Below are 16,461 nucleotides of genomic sequence, written 5' to 3'. Positions count from 1 at the left end.
ACCAAGGGGTTTTATATCTACCTAGTTACGGCTTCTACTCTTTCATGGGTTTCTTCTAATTCCATATTCCATTTTATCTATAATTATTGTTACTTGGTAAGTGAAAACAGAGCTGTCTTAGCCTGTCTTGCAGGTCATTCGAATCATTCCAGAATGACATAGAACCAGTGAAACATGTTATATTCAGTTTGTCACACTTCTCGTCGGAAAGAAAGGAGCTTGCTATTCTTGATACATGAGTATAATTTGGATGTATCTCCTAGCAACAACAAATATTTGTCAGATGCAATATGTGTGGAGTTCTTTTATTTGTGCTTTTAGTGTCACTTAATTACACTAATCCCTTCCCCTCTTTCCCCTATGTGGGTGTATGCTTACATCATGTTGATGACGCCGCACGACCTCTCTGAAGCAGAAGTTCTGTATTCGCTCACATCAAAAGCAACGTTCGAGAACAATAGGTACAGGAGGCCCAAAAGAGAAACAAAACCATCCGCTGACTATGTTGATTGGATGTGACCGTTCTTGAAGAACCACCAAGCACTGGCAGCCGCCAGATTGTTCAGTGGTATATGCCACGATGAGCATGTTGTTACTGTGTAGTCGACAGTTGTATGTATGTATATTGCTGTACCATGTAGGGGGAGGCAACAATTTTATTTTTAAATGCAAATCCGCTGTGTGTGGTAGGTAAATAGCCCGGTATATGTGTAGAGGGGTGTATTGCAAACAACAAGTTCCAAAGTTTAAGGCTGTAATAAATTAACATATGGCTAATAACTCAATGTAGTAAAACACAATTTTTTTTTGGCAAAAAAACATAAGTTTGTATGGGCGATGATGATTATTTATAGATCGGTGAATTTTTTGCAAAACGAAAACATATTATTACGGTGTGGTCTATATATGTATATATTGTTACACTATCATGTAGGGAATGCCATCATTTTATTTTAGAATGCAAATCTGTTGTGCGTGGTAAATAAATAGTCGAGTCTATGTGTAGAGGTGTATTGCAATTTTTGTAATTAATATGTTCCAAAGTTTAAGGCCGTAAGTTACCATTCGGCCAATAACTCAGTGTAGTAAAATATAAATTCCTCTTCACTGCACTCCCTTACTTTTGTACGAGAGTAGGAGACTGGTAAATCCATCTCTAATGGTCAGCGATCTGATCTCCAAAAGGTTGAAAACCACGATGTCACTGACATATATTGTTGTTGATGATTATTAATAGATCAGCAGACTTTTCAAAAAACAAATATATTGTCACCGTGTAACGACAAATTCGAGAGTTTTTATTTGTAGAATGCAAATCTGCTATGGGTGGTAGGTAAATAGCCCGGTATATGTGTAAAGGGGTGTATTGCAAAATTTTGTAATTGATCGGTTCCAAAGTTTAAGGCCGTGCGGTAAAATACAAATTTGTCTTCATTGCACCCTCTTGCTTTTGGATGAGAGTGATGGATCTATCCCTAAAGTGATCAACATCTATCTTCAGAAAGTTGAAAACAAACAGAGTGGAAGGTTTTTTGCGATCTACGATTGTCATCATTAGAGATTGTTGTTGTTCTGGTTCTTTAGGGTCTTAGCAAATACAATAAACTATACTACTATAAACTTTGCCTCCAGTGAAGGAGGGACGAGGGCGTCATCGATCCTTCGTCTCGTGCTAGTGTTTGTATGCATTCGCTAAGTGGCCAGAAAACCTATTTATAAATTATATTACTTTTGAATTGTTTATACTACCAATATATCAACGATATGTATATTGGTGTACCTTGTAGGGCAAGGCAACATTTTACTTTTAGAATGCAAATATGTTGTTGGTGGTAGGTAAATAGCCCGGTATATGTGTAGATGGGTGTAATGCAAAGTTTGTAATTAAATGGTTCCAAAGTTTAAGGCTGGTTGTGATAAGTTAGCATTGGGACAGTAATAACTCAGTGTGGTCAAATACAAACTTGTCTTCATTGCAGTTCCTTACTTTTGGATGAGAGTGATGGATCCATCCCTAAGTGGTCTGCATCTATCTCCAGCAAGTTGAAAAAAGACTGAGTGAAAGGTCTTTTTCGATCTACAGTTATCTTCATTAGGGATGGTTGCTGCTCTGGTCCTTTAAGGTCTTAGTAAGTACAACAAACGTACTACGATAAACTTTGCCTGGCTCCGGTGATGGAGGGACGAAAACGGCACCTTCGTCTCGTGCTGGTGTTTGTAGTTATTCACTAAGTGGCCGGAAAACCTATTTATAAATTATATTACTTTTGAATTGTTTATACTACCAATATATCAACGGTATGTATATTGTTGTACCATGTAGGGCAAGGCAACCTTTTATTTTTAGAATGCAAATATGTTATGGGTGGTAGGTAAATAGCCCGGTATATGTGTAGAGGGGTATATTGTAAAGTTTATAATTAAATGGTTCCAAAGTTTAAGGCCAGCTGTAATAAGTTATCATTCGGCCAATAATAACTCAGTGTGGTAAAATACAACTTAGTCTTCATTGCACCCCTTAGGCTGGCCATAGTGCTAAGTATCATGTAGTAGTATCATGCATGTAATATTTATGTAAAATAATATCTCTATAATGGGTGGTATCATGGAGTAGTATCATAGATATGCTATATTTATTGCCTTTTTACAATCTCAATGCAAATTTGTGTACAAGATTTTTTTAACATTAACTTTTCTCGTAATATGCGCTATGATACGGTATCCACCTATATTACTCTAATCTCCTCTCTCCTTCTTAATTAGTTGCCACATCAGCATTTTTCTGGGATCAATATGCATGATACTAGCTAAGATACTAGCACTATGGCTAGCCTTACTTTTTTTTTCTTGACAAGCACCCCTTACTTTTGGATGGGAGTGTGATCGATCCATCTCTAAAGTGGTCAAGATCTATCTCCAGAGTGTTGAAAACCGGCCCCGACGTCACTGACGCTCCAGCCCCACCCCGTAGCCAACTCACATGTGTGACGAGGTATATACCATGAGGGGACCGCGGGCGCGTGGCCGGGCTATCTTTGGAAGCGCTCTCGACTGTTACTAGTAGCAGGAGCACGAGGCACCGGGCGTGCGAGTCGTGACGCGGAGATGGAGAACGCAGCCTTCGCTTCCGGCGCCGCCATGGCCGTTTCTCCTGTGCAGGCTTACCCCGGTGGGACGATGAGGGTCCTCGCCGTGGAGGAAGACCCCGCCTGCCTCACCGCCCTCACGCAGATGCTCCAGCGCCACGGCTACCAAGGTACGCACGCGCCTCTCTGCATCTTCCACCAATCGCTCATCTGTGCAGTTTTTTTCCCCTCCGATATGATATGCATGTACGTCTCTGTGTGTGCAGTGACGGCCAAGGCGTCGCCGGAAGAAGGGCTGAGGGCGTTGCAGGACAACCCGGAGGGATTCGACCTCGTGATGACCGTCGTGCGCACGCAGGAGCCATGGATCGACGGCTTCGTGCTCCTCAGGCACGCAGCGCAGCTTTACCCGGTCATCTGTAAGTCCTGTGTGATCTGCATATCTATCCATGGTTTTAGGCTAGCGCTTGTTTGTACGTGTACTGATTGATAGATCTGCGTGCGTGCATCCGTGTGTGTGCGTGTATGCAGTGTTCTCCGGTGTCGAGTCGGCGGAGACGAAGATGAGGGGGATGCTCGGAGGCGCGTGCGCCTTCCTGACCAAGCCCCTGCGCGACGAGCAGGTGCGCGACGTCTGGCAGCACGTCATCGCCCGGCGGAGGCTCACCTCCGGCGTCAAGGCTGTCGCCCACGCTCCAAGCAGAGACGTCGTCCGTGAGGATGGGACGGCGAGAAAGAGAGGTCTGAAAGACTCCGGCGAGGGGGGCTCCGACGGCAGGACCGCCAAGAAGAACAAGCTCAAATCGTCGTCAGAGACAGATCAGCTGCACGCGGCGTTCGTCAAGGAGGCCGAACAGCTCAGGGGAACGAAAGGTAATTAACAGCATCATCGGGGTTATTTCTGGGTGCTAGCTTTGGTCTTAACTGCATCGATCGCATGCATGCTTTGGTCTTATCTGCACAATATTTCTGTGTGCTAGCTTACAGGATTTAGACGTTTAGGAGTAACGTCTGTATGCATGCGTCTGTAGTGTTACTTGTTCTAGCTAGTAGATTAAAAGGTACCGAGTGTTCATTTCAGAACAGGTCTCGGCCATTCGATCCTGTTCGGGTGATCGTTATGTGGCCGTTTGTTACCTCTGTAGAGAGTCTATCTTGGGTTCGGTGAGTTTAGAGCTCGAAGGTATCTCCAATGGCTGAGAGTAGTTGGTACTTGGTAGCGTAGTTTTGTATATTCGCGTGTCTTCTATTGGATCATCGATCAATGGTTCATTTCGAAAAAAAACTAGAGCAATACTACAAATGGCCATTAGACTAGGCAGCTGTCTTCGACTCCCTGAGCGACATGGCCACGGGCTAGATCTCCGTTCGAAGATGCATGGTGCAACCAATGGTGCCTAAGCGTGGTGGTACCCCTTCCCCCACCGCGAAGCGCGATTCCCCGGTGCAGGGGAAGTTTTAGGAGCTCTTAGGGGAGGATGAGCAGGAAGTGGATGCAACCATGGATGCAGCGGGGCCGATAGAGGGTGATGACCCTTCTTCCCTATTTCTTGGCAGCGGACTGCGCCTTAGGAGGCAACAAGGAGGAGGGTTGCACTGGTTGGGTGGTTCCCATCAATTCCTCTCGACAGTGGAGGCATTTGTCATGGCCACCATCGTCATCTGTGATATCTCATCTTCTCTGAATGTTAAACGAAGGGTTTGCATCGGGTGGAAGGAGATCCTAATTTCGGTCGTCGGCTCTAGGGGAAATAATGGTCTCTAGAGCCTGGCGGTCTCGTCGTCATCGCTTGTCATGCCTAACGAACCAACACTACTGTCTGGCGGTCATCCGGTTTTAAAACGTGACTTTCCATCAGCATTTGCTCCTTCGGTGCCTCCCTCGCTGGCCATCTATCATAACTTGGCATGTGTCTCGCCAACATGGCTGTGTGCTCTATCACTCCGTTGCCCCTGGATCTAAGGGTAGGGGGAGAATTCTGGTGCCTAGGTTGTGGAAGGGTTAGTCCGTGTTGACCTTTGTTGGGTTTGCACTAGTACAGAATAGCCCTGTAATGGCTTGGAAAAATCGCCGTTAGCGGCGGTATTTGGCTACACCACCAAGTTGGTGCCACTTTTAGTTACTACCGGTGGCGTTGCACGGGCATAAAACCATAACCACAACAGGCTGTGGCGTGTCAAACAGGACGCCACGAAACCACGTGTGTACCCGTGGCATGTAAAGCGCCATGCCATGAGTCCATTTCACAATCCCACCATGCGACATGTTGTGATTTTGGCATTGAATACATTACAACACGGTAAATTTAAAATAATTGGGCTCCACCTTGGCATGCAAGGCAACGGCGATGGCGTCGCGGCTTGGGATCGAATTTGTGCTCCTTCTTCGATCGGCACGGAGGGGATGGCAGAGGCGGTGGTGCATGTTCCATCTTGGACACCCGGAAAGAAATCTTGGGCGCGTATATGGTGCTGCATGACAACGCTGAATTTGTCACGGTGGGGTGGCGTGACGAGGATGAAGACGCCGACGCTTTGGGTGGCGTGGGTGTTGATGTGGTCGTGCGTGGCGGAGGCGGCAAGATCCTCGCACGGTAGTACGCCATGACTTCTTCGAAGTCACATGCCATCCACCAGGTGTGGCACACGCCTTGTTGTGTTGGGTGGGGCACACTGGTCCTTCGAATGCCTTGAACTACGCCTTCCACTTGTCTTCGAACATCAGCGGCCAGATGTCGGATCTAGCCCCAAAAAACTTGGGTTGCAAAGGTCCGCCTCTGAGAGCTGGTCACGCAGCTCCTGGATGAGTAGCGCCAGATCATGGCCGGTGAGGATCCGTGGGTGGGCCATGAAAGGAGATGGCAGTCTGTTCTTGGCAAGCTCCTGTGCCGGCTCCTTATGGAGAGTGCGTGGTCATTGTTGTTCGATGTTACCGATGGTTTCTCTTGCGAAGGGGGTTTCCAGTGGTGGGGGCGGGGATGATGGAAGTGCGGAGGGACCTCGTGGTGTCGCATTGTATACAACACACGGCATTAACGCTGGCACGGGAAGCCATGTCGTTGTCACGGTTGGCACCCGCATTGTCACGTCCCATCATGGCCAGGGGAGTGGTACCGGCGCCAGTGTTCGAATAAGGGTGAAATTTCCTCTCCTTTGCTATTAGCCACGACCAACCGCAATGAGGCACTCGCAAGGCGCGCCGATCAATTTCTTTAATTTAACAAAAAGTGTTGTGGTTTGCCGAGCTGCTCTCCTGCAGGCGCTAGGTTTTTGCATGGTTGTTATGTGATGCATCAAATAAAATGTGGCATGGGAAGCTCCGCAACCGCCACCATCATTGTCAGAAACGATGGTGTGGTAACGCCCAACGCCACCAACTTACGTGTAGCGGTCGCGTTGCAGAAAGCGCAACGCCGGTATTAATGCGCGGTTGGCCACGGGCGCCACCCCCCACTTAATCGTGGCGTTGCAGCCATCGCGACAAGCCACGAACCTATGTGAAATGGTGGCGTTGTAATTTCGCAACGCCAAGATTATTTACAGTGGTGTTAAAACATGGGGTTGCGCCACTAACTATCTGACCCCGCTAAGCATGTCCCTACTAGTTAATGCCTCTCCCAAAAGGTAGTTGGGCCTAATAGGTCAAACCTGAATACTGTTGAAAAATCTAGACCTGGAGAGATAGTCCTCATTGCACCGGTCCATGGGCTGGTTTGTTGAAAAATTCTAAAAAGATGCAGTCCTTTGGATTCGACACATGAGACTTGGTATTATTGACATTGGTGGCCATGTCTACCTACATAAATTATCCATGTCCAATCATGCAGTATTAGTTAGTGGTGGGGCATGGGGCGGTCACCACAAATCTAATTTTTCTAGTGCCACTCGTGAGACAAGGAAATGGCACAAAGCCAGTTATCCATTCTAGTGTTGTGAGGAGGACGAGCGTTGTAAGTGCTCGTGATACCATCACTAATAAGAAGAGGACCATCACCATGAGGTGGACCTCTTCATTGTCTCTCTCATGAAGGGAGAATAACTCTTGGTGTGAGGAGGGGCCATATGAAGTGTTCCCCTCCTTTCAACCAACATGTGTCATTGAATCTGCAAGTTTATCATCTACCACCTCCTACCCTGTCTAGATACAACGGTGGATGTGGCGAGGGAAGAAAAAAGGAGCGGCTTAGAAGGAGGTAATCTTCGCATGGAACCATAGGGGGTATTCGCTCTTCTACCACTATTCATCATGGCGGTTAGAGGTGATTTTGAGATCTTTCACTCCAAGGTTGTCTTTATCATGAGGGTTGAAGCAAAGTTAGGTGGGACGCTCATGTCGGTGCATGGGGAGACCAACCTCAGCCTTACCGAGCCTCCTCCGCTAGTGGGGAATGATGGCAACACAACTTTACAAAGGCGGGGTGGAACATGCCTGGAAAAACCACTATCTCAACAAGCTGCTTCCCTCCCGAGGGTGGCATCTGTGGCAAGCAAGCGAAGCATGCATGAACATCACCTTTCCAACAATGATCCAATGTGGACCTCGACTTTCATCATTGCCCCCTCCTTATCCACCTTCAACCCTACCAAGAGTAGATGTCCCGAGTGTGTCACACAAGGGCTCGAGCTTCATGTCTCCCCCGTTGAATATATGCGGCTCCAATTTTCTGGAGGATGGGATTTCAATTTTTGCCTCACGGGTAAATCTCTCTTTGTCTCTCTATAATTGGACCGGGTGAGAAGGGAGTACATGATAGTGGGGAAGGCTCTAAATGTGAGGAGAAGTCTTCCTAGAAACTAGAAACACATGCCTCATAGCAATGGCTCCAGTATATGAGTGGAGTAATCATCCATAAATATACTTTCTTTATCCAAGTTCTCACTCGTTCAAGTTATCATCAGAGCCTTATCAAAGTCATCGGGAAAAGCTCAACCCCTTATGGCAATGAACCATGATGATGGTGATCTTGCAGCGCATAGTGCTGGGCCTGGATATATTCACTTACGATGAAGCCTTCCTTGACCACCTTATGACAATTATGAATGTTAGAGGTATTCCAATATCACTCTAAGGACAAAGTGACATGCTTTCTAGAGAGTAGTAAATGCAAAGGAAAATAAAAAAGTGTCGATGTTAACAACCCGTAGAAGCAACATGATCAAACACACCCCCTCTGTGATGTAGCAGGAGATGGAAGCCCACCATTAGGAAAAACTTGGCACCCAAGTTCTCTTCTCTGGTGCTTGATAATCCCCTTGTTTTCAGTTTCTTGAAGTAGCTACTGATTTCCATGCTGTTTTCCATGCAAAAATGACTCGCCATTACGAATATCTTAGTCTTTAGGGATCAAGAACGAGTGCAATCACCGCATAGACTCGTGCCCAAAATATTAGTCTCGCTTGTCTCTTTTAGAGCATGTGTTAGAGCTAGTAGTATCTTTTGATCCTTTCAGAGAATCAAGGAAGCGATCTACTAACAACCTGCATGGCATGAAGTTGCACGGGGTGACCACGACAATGCCCACACATGATGTACTTGAGGTTAAGGAAAGCGGCATGATGGTGGTTTCGGTTGTGTACAAACACAAGGCACATGGGACAACGAGGGTTTTACCCAACTTTAGGCCTCTAGAGGAGAAACCCTACGTGCTTCTTGTGGTTTGTATTGATGATGAGATTACAAAGTCACTGAGATTTCTATGGACTAGCTAGGCCAGGGTTTGTGTTGTGTGATGTGGTGTTCTGGGATTGCTTGTCCTTGCTCGGAGGCCCCACCTGACCTAGGCCAGGTCTCCTGTGACGCGTTATTCGAGGCGTACATCAACTAGTTTCTTCCTTGTATGAACTTTCCTTAGCATCTAAGCCTTGCTTCTGGGCTTCTGGAATTTATATGAATGATGTTTCCCATCATGGGCTTTGTGGGCCTCCAGTTGTACGGAACCATGTATGGTAATAATAGGTACCCGATAAGGTATGACCACATCATGAAGTGTCCTAATCTTGGGGTGATCAAGATATACAAAAGGGGAAGGACTCGACCCCTCCTTTCCTATAAATTTCTCATATGGAATATTCGTAAGTTTCAAATTTTGGGCAGAGGTATCAATTGGTCAAGTTATATTGACATTACCATCCTACACGAAACAATGAAACCCTACTTTGTTGCTTGTAAGTTTTAATCCCTGGTGGTAATCCTTTTTTTGGAGTTGGATCGTTGTGTCAAGGTAATCTGGTGGGATCCATGTTGGTGCAAATGAGGAACCTTTGGCGTGGGGGAGTTGTTGCATAGGATTTTTTTCGGAAACCTGGTAATCCACCAGCGGGCTTGAAACTTCTTCTATGTGGTCACCGTACTCTATTGTCCCCCTGACCATTCATGATCAGTGGAATCCTTGCATCACTCCATGCCAAGGTCTCCTCCCCCATCTAGTGGTTGTCGTGTATAGAGATTTCAACCTCATCAAGGGATCTCAAGATAATAGCAACACTAATATCAACCATGGCTTGATAGTCATGTTTCTAAGTTAGGTTTTTGACTTATGCTTGAAGGAAGCGTAGAGGTGCGAGCGTTATAATAAACAACTTAACCTTACTCTTTCATTTCTGAATAGAGTTTTGGTGTTTAGCATGTCAGAGTCAAAGTTCATGTTGCGCACATTTCAAGATGGGTTGAGACTTGACTTGGACCATTGTTTCCTGATCTTGGACTATGGTAATGGGCACCCAAGAGAATCCATGTGTTCTACTTCTAGAAGCAATGGATTGAGTTCCTAGCCTTATGGGACTTTATCTCCTCTAGTTGGGTGTCTTGACTGCAGAATCTACCTCATTTCCCAGACTCTATGATCAAACCTGTGTGTTTAAACCTACAGTGATATCTTAGAGGTTAGGGTACTAATTTAGTTATGATTTTAAGGATAACAAATGACATTTTTAGCCAAAACAAAGATTCATGATGATAAAGTTTACTTGATTAGACTACCAATTTCTAAATGTAGAAATCTATATGATTTCGAAGATGATAATGGTGTTCCCTCCCTAATGTGAGAGGATATATTGGCAACAATGTGTACGGAAATAATGGGTTGTCAAAGGGGATGCCAACACGACTTTCTTTCATGTGGTGGCCAATGGGAGAAGGTGACGGTGCCCTATTCTGTCCCTTGGGTATGTGAATTCACTACATTCAACCACAACAAAATTGAATGACATGTGTACTTACTCCTTCTACAAAGCACTCTTAGGTGTTTGTGATAGAGGAGGGGCCTGGTCGCGCATGGGCCCCTTTGGTAGAGTGACCTCAGAGGGTAATTACTTTATGCACATCCCCTTTTAATGGTAATAAAGTGCAAAAACACATGTAATTGAAGTTGGTCTTTTTCAATGTGTTGAAAGAGAGAAGAGAAAACAATTTTTTTCTTCCATTCTTTCTCATTTATTCTGGGCATCCATCAGGGGCTCCTCGGTTGCATATGGGAACCCGTATCCTTCCTTGAGTTCTTCGTTGCTTCTCAGATCATCTCAAGCAAGTTTCGCTGCCTTTTGTGGTTAGGTTTCATGGATCTCGTCTGGGCCACTCTCTGTGAATATTTTATTAAACAATCTACTGATGATTTCCATAAAATAAATTTTTGTTTGTAGCTCTGGAGACTGTCGAGCAGAAGGAAGGATGGGGAGAGCATATCCCTCCTCATTGCTAATTAAAATGTACAAGTGGTCGCTCTCAGAGCAAGGGCCAAGGGCTTGCAAGTCATATCAATAATGTCGCAGGGGTTACTTAGATTGGTTCCCCTAGATTTGTTTTATTTTCATCCGTGGAATTGTCTCCTTCTGTATTGTTTTGATGTTGCCTTGCATAGCAGTTTCAAACCTTATAGTGCACTCTGGTCCATGTGGGCTTGATTTCTAAAGCTCAAATAACAAGCCTTTTCCTATCGTGTTTGGGTAATGTCATGAGGTAGCGGTATTCTGGTACTTATCTCTTCAATAAGAGTACAACCAACTCCTAGCAATTGTAGGAAGCTGCTTAAACTCAATCAGAGAGTCTCCATTAAGAATTATTATCAACATAAGGGTTGTGAATGAAGATTTGTTGGGAAAAGATGACGTTGCCGCAAACAGAGCATGCTCTAGCTTGGCGAGTTCGCTAGCTCCACCGCTGCTCTTCAAGATCTATCCTTTATTGGAAAAGAGGTCAAATCAGTATGCAAAATAGTCCACAATGACATACCTAATATGTTTCCACTTCAGACAACCTATAGACAAACACTTGAACTTTCCAAAAGGCTCAAGATCTTTTATTTTTATAGAGGCATGGGAAATTCGAGTGTGAGAGGTTGCATGCATACGATGTTAAAGGAAAAGCCTAGATCTGGCGTGGAACAGTCTGTGCTGGTTCACGGATCATGAGAACCACTCATGTTTTGGCTACACAAGTGCAACAACATATAAAAGCTATAATGACCTCTTCCATATGTAGTTCTGCAATTGATCTTGCATTTTAAGGGTGAACTAGGGAAGAAGCATTAGTTCTTGTACCTTTTATTATTTTCATGGGTGATAATCTTCGTCATCTTACTTTTCCATGGCGAGCATCGAACAGTGAGCACGCAACATTTTACCTTACTTAGGTGGAACCATCATGAACCATCCAATATCTTCTGACATCTAATATGTACCCCCTAAAGATCCAAGAATTAGAATGTAAAATTATCCTCAATGTCACTCTCCCTTTTAACCCACATTGAGTGTCTTCACCTAAATGGAACCATTGGGTTGGCACCGACATGGCACCAAAGGCTCGGGCATGAAAAGTGGTGGGAAACAATAATGTGTCAAATAAAGGTTTGGAGCATGGGGATCAGGCAATTTCTTACTATTCTTGAGACGACAACAATGCTATGATGGTTACACTAGTTTTTCAAATTGTAAAAGCATAAACAACTTCCTAGCCTAGGTTGGAAATCAAAATCATACCCAACACCCAGGCTAGGGTAGCTAACGAACTTCTCTTACTTTCTGAAGTAGAATGTGCATCAAGCCGTATTCTCCGTTCTCTTACTTCACCATGGAATTCCTTGAGGAAAAAATACACACTTCTCTAACAGTCGTTCATCAAGTAACATCTAACCTAAAATAGATGTTCTTTAAGATCCACATGTAATTAGAGTGGAGGTAGGATTTGGTATTACTTCGCCCTTACTCTTGTTGCCCCTATTTTCATTTGTTTGTAGCAAATCAAAATGCACATGTATCTTCAAAAATATTTACAATATTGCCTTCATAAGGACTCCAACGATTAGTTGGAAGTATGTTGAAGCAAAGTCAAAAGTAATTTGGCTTTGTTTTCATGGTGGTTATCATATCTCGAGAAACTTCTCCCATTTCTAATGCTACATGCATAAGCTTATTAGTAGATTCTAAAGCACCGATGACTGCATATTTGGCTAGGTCAATAATGGTCATGATTTCGTTGCGTGAGCCAAGAGATAAATTGTTATGATCTTTGCACATCTATCACATATCCCCTATGTTCACATGTTCGAACCTCATTTAGAAATAAAAGGAGCTTCGTATAAAAAGTAAAAGAAGCATTGGATTTAGCAGGGAGGCTCGAGCATGATAGATGAAAGCGAAATTAGATCGAACCCCCCCCCCCCCCTAAAATACTAGTGATTGTATGTATTAGAAGTTTCAACATGAAGTTCATCTATATAACTTCCCATGTCTTCCCATGGTCAAACCACGTCTAAAGACAGAAGTAGCTTCACATAAACAATCGAATCCCATTGTTTTTCACACAAAAGGCTTTCATCTGAGGTAGAAAGCATCCTTACGTTGAACTGTGACAATTATCAAGAAGATATTTTGTTACCACGACTTTACACCTTTAGAATCTTACTAAATATTCTATGATATATTCCTCTGCATGTTCAATAGTGGCAGTGCCACCATTGGGGTGAGCGAGGATAACACCTTTACTTATCTGACCTTCTTCATTGACAAGGCCATCAAACCTCGAAAATTTGTCCTTCACCATTTCCATGGTAGCATTGAGCTGTGAATGCCTAAATTTATGCCTTATATATTTTACCGTTACTAGTAGTCCATATATTCTAACCAAAAGAATGTAATTGTTGAAGACCAATCATAATTTGGGATAGAGAAAGAATCGGTATGAGCTTTTCACTCAATCTTGTTGCCTCCCGTGTTCCAACATATATCGATCGCATCAAAGCACACAATAAGGTAATATTCAACTCATTTCAGCTTTAATATGTATGTGACCAAGCAATAATGAGCCATATATGGCGCCTTGGAGTACATTAAAGAAAGGTCAAGCACGAGTGATTGTGCGATGGTTCACAGATCTTGGAAAGATACTCATATTCAGATGTCTACGCCACTTTGACAACTTCTTAAAGTGTTGAAAAATCTCAGATCAAGATGGAGTAGCTAAATCTGTTTTGCTACCTCTTCATTGCCATGTGAGCCAAGCTATCATCGTTTTCCTCCAATTTTTTCATGGAGAGCAGTTAGTGGTTAACAAGCAATAATCTACCATGTACTAGTGGTTCCGTGAGGCACCGGTATTGCAGCACACCAAAATATATGCCTATTAAAGATGCACGCTTTACCGAAATAGAGAAACTGCCCTCTATCTCATTGCCTCTATGTTTCCACATTCAAACCATTTGTTGGACGGGACCAGTGGCGTAGCTTAGTGCAAGCCAGAGGGCGCCGCTCCCCATCTTTCTGCGAAGCTCTAAAGGAATACTGTTTTGCAACAACTTAGAAGAAGAAAAATTGCCCCCCTCACCCCAAATACTCGTATGTTGCATCTCAATCCCCCTCCCCATTCTCTCAAGATCCACCACTGGGCAGGGCCGAATAGAAAATAGAAAGGCTTACAACATATTTGTGAAAAGGCTTGTTATTTGAGCTTTATAAATCAAGCCCACATGAACCAGAGTGCAGTATAAGGTTTGAAACCGCTAGGCAAGCCAACATCAAAACAATACAAAAGGACACAATTCCACGGATGAAAATAAAACAAAGCTAGGGGAACCAATATAAGTAACCCCTGCGAGATTATTGATTTGACTTTCCAGCCCTTGGCCCTTGCTCTGAGAGCGATGTACATTTTAATTAGAAATGAGGAGGGATATGCTCTCCCCATCCTTCATTCTGCTCGACGGTCTCCAGAGCTACAAACAAAAAATAATTTTATGGAAATCATCAGTAGATTGTTGAATAAAATATTCACAGAGAGTGGCCCAAACGAGATCCATGAAACCTATCCACAAAAGGCAGCGAAACTTGCTTGAGATGATCTGAAGCAACAAAGAACTCAAGGAGGGATACGGGTTCCCATAAGCAACCGAGGAGCACACTGATGGATGCCCAGAATAAATGAGAAAGAATGGAAGAAAAAAATGTTTTCTCTTCTCTCTTTCAACACATTGGGAAAAGACCAACTTCAATTACATGTGTTTTGCACTTGATTACCATTAAAAGGGGATGTGCATAAAGTAATTACCCTCTGAGGTCACTCTACCAAAGGGGCCCATGTACGACCAGGCCCCTCCTCTATCACAAACACCTAAGAGTGCTTTGTAGAAGGAGTAAGTACACATGTCATTCAATTTTGTTGTGGTTGAATGTAGTGAATTCACATACCCAAGAGACATAATAGGGCACCATCACCTTCTCCCATTGGCCACCACATGAAAGCACGTTGTGTTGGCATCCCCTTTGACAACCCATTATTTCCGTACACATTGTTGCCAATATATCCTCTCACATTAGAGAGGGAACACCATTATCATCTTCGAAATCATATAGATTTATCCGTTAGAAATTGGTAGTCTAATCAAGTCAACTTTATCATCATGAATCTTAGTTTTGGCTGAAAATGCCATTTGTTATCCTTAAAATCAGAACTAAATTAGTACCCCAACCTCTAAGATATCACTGTAGGTTACACACACATGTTTGATCATAGAGTATGGGAAATGAGGTTGATTCTGCAGTCAAGACACCCAACTATAGGAGATAAAGTTCCATAAGGCTAGGATCTCAATCCATTGCTTCTAGAAGTAGAACACATGGATTCTCTTGGGTGCCCATTACCATAGTCCAAGATTAGGAAACAATGGTCCAAGTCAAGTCTAAGCCCAGCTTGAAATGGGCGCAACAGGAACTTGGACTCTGACATGCTAAACACCAAAACTCTATTCAGAAATGAAAGAGTAAGGTTAAGTTTTTTATTATAACGCTCGCACCTCTACGCTTCCTTCAAGCATAAGTCAAAAACCTAACTTTGAAACATGACTATCAAGCCATGGTTGATATTAGTGTTGCTATTGTCTTGAGATCCCTTGATGAGGTTGAAATCTCTATACACGACAACCACTAGATGGGCAAGGAGACCTTGGCATGGGGTGATGCAAGGATTCCACTGATCATGAATGGTCAGTGGGACAATAGAGTACAGTGACCACATAGAAGAAGTTTCAAGCCTGCTGGTGGATTTCCAGGTTTCCAAAAAAAAATCCCATGCATCAACTCCCCCACGCTAAAGGTTCCTCATTTGCACCAACATGGATCCCACCAGATTACCTTGACACAAGGATCCAACTCCAAAAAAATCGGATTACCACCAGGTATTGAAACTTACAAGCAACAAAGTAGGGTTTCATTGTTTCGTGTAGGATGATAATGTCAATATAACTTGACCAATTGGTACCTCTGACCAAAATTTGAAACTTACGAATATTCCATATGAGAAATTTATAGGAAAGGAGGGGTCGAGTCCTTCCCCTTTTGTGTCTCTTGATCACCCCAAGATTAGGACACTTCATGATGTGGTCATACCTTATCGGGTACCTATTATTACCATACATGGTTCCGTACAACTGGAGGCCCACAAAGCCCATGACAGGAAACGCCATTCATATAAATTCCAGAAGCCCAGAAGCAAGGCTTAGATGCTAAGGAAAGTTCATACAAGGAAGAAACTAGTTGATGTACGCCTCGAATTCGGATGTAACTTTTTCCCACGATCATTTTCTTTTATATTTTATAAAGCAAAAAAATGTGATCCACGGGGGGGGGGGGGGGGGGGGGAAGGGGGCGTGGGGCGTAAAAAACCTGAAAAAACCTTTAGTCCCGGTTGGGAACACCAACCATGGCAGGATGCGGCCGGCGCAGGCCTATTTAGTCCCGGTTGGTAACACCAACCGGGACTAAAGGTCTACCCTTTAGTCCCGGCCAGACCATTAGTCCCGGTTGGTGTTACTAACCGGGACTAAAGACCCCATTAGTCTCGGGTCAAATTATTTGGAGACTAATGGGGTGGTATGAAAGCCCTCTTTTC

General features: G+C 43.9%; 1 protein-coding gene across 1 annotated transcript in view; it reads left to right on the top strand.

The window, feature by feature from the left end:
* Positions 1 to 3,108: 3,108 nt before the first annotated feature.
* The window catches only part of LOC127315082 (uncharacterized), a 48,776-nt gene continuing 35,423 nt past the window's right edge, over positions 3,109 to 16,461 (top strand). The window contains exons 1-3 of the mRNA XM_051345615.2: positions 3,109 to 3,256; positions 3,353 to 3,505; positions 3,618 to 3,959. Of these exons, the coding sequence (XP_051201575.2) occupies positions 3,139 to 3,256; positions 3,353 to 3,505; positions 3,618 to 3,959 (613 nt within the window). The 5' untranslated portion in view covers positions 3,109 to 3,138. The remainder of the gene's footprint in view (positions 3,257 to 3,352; positions 3,506 to 3,617; positions 3,960 to 16,461) is intronic.

This window comes from Lolium perenne, chromosome 1 (assembly GCF_019359855.2).
Source record: "Lolium perenne isolate Kyuss_39 chromosome 1, Kyuss_2.0, whole genome shotgun sequence".
Lineage (NCBI taxonomy): Eukaryota > Viridiplantae > Streptophyta > Magnoliopsida > Poales > Poaceae > Lolium > Lolium perenne.
This window is presented reverse-complemented; position numbering and strand designations above follow the sequence as displayed.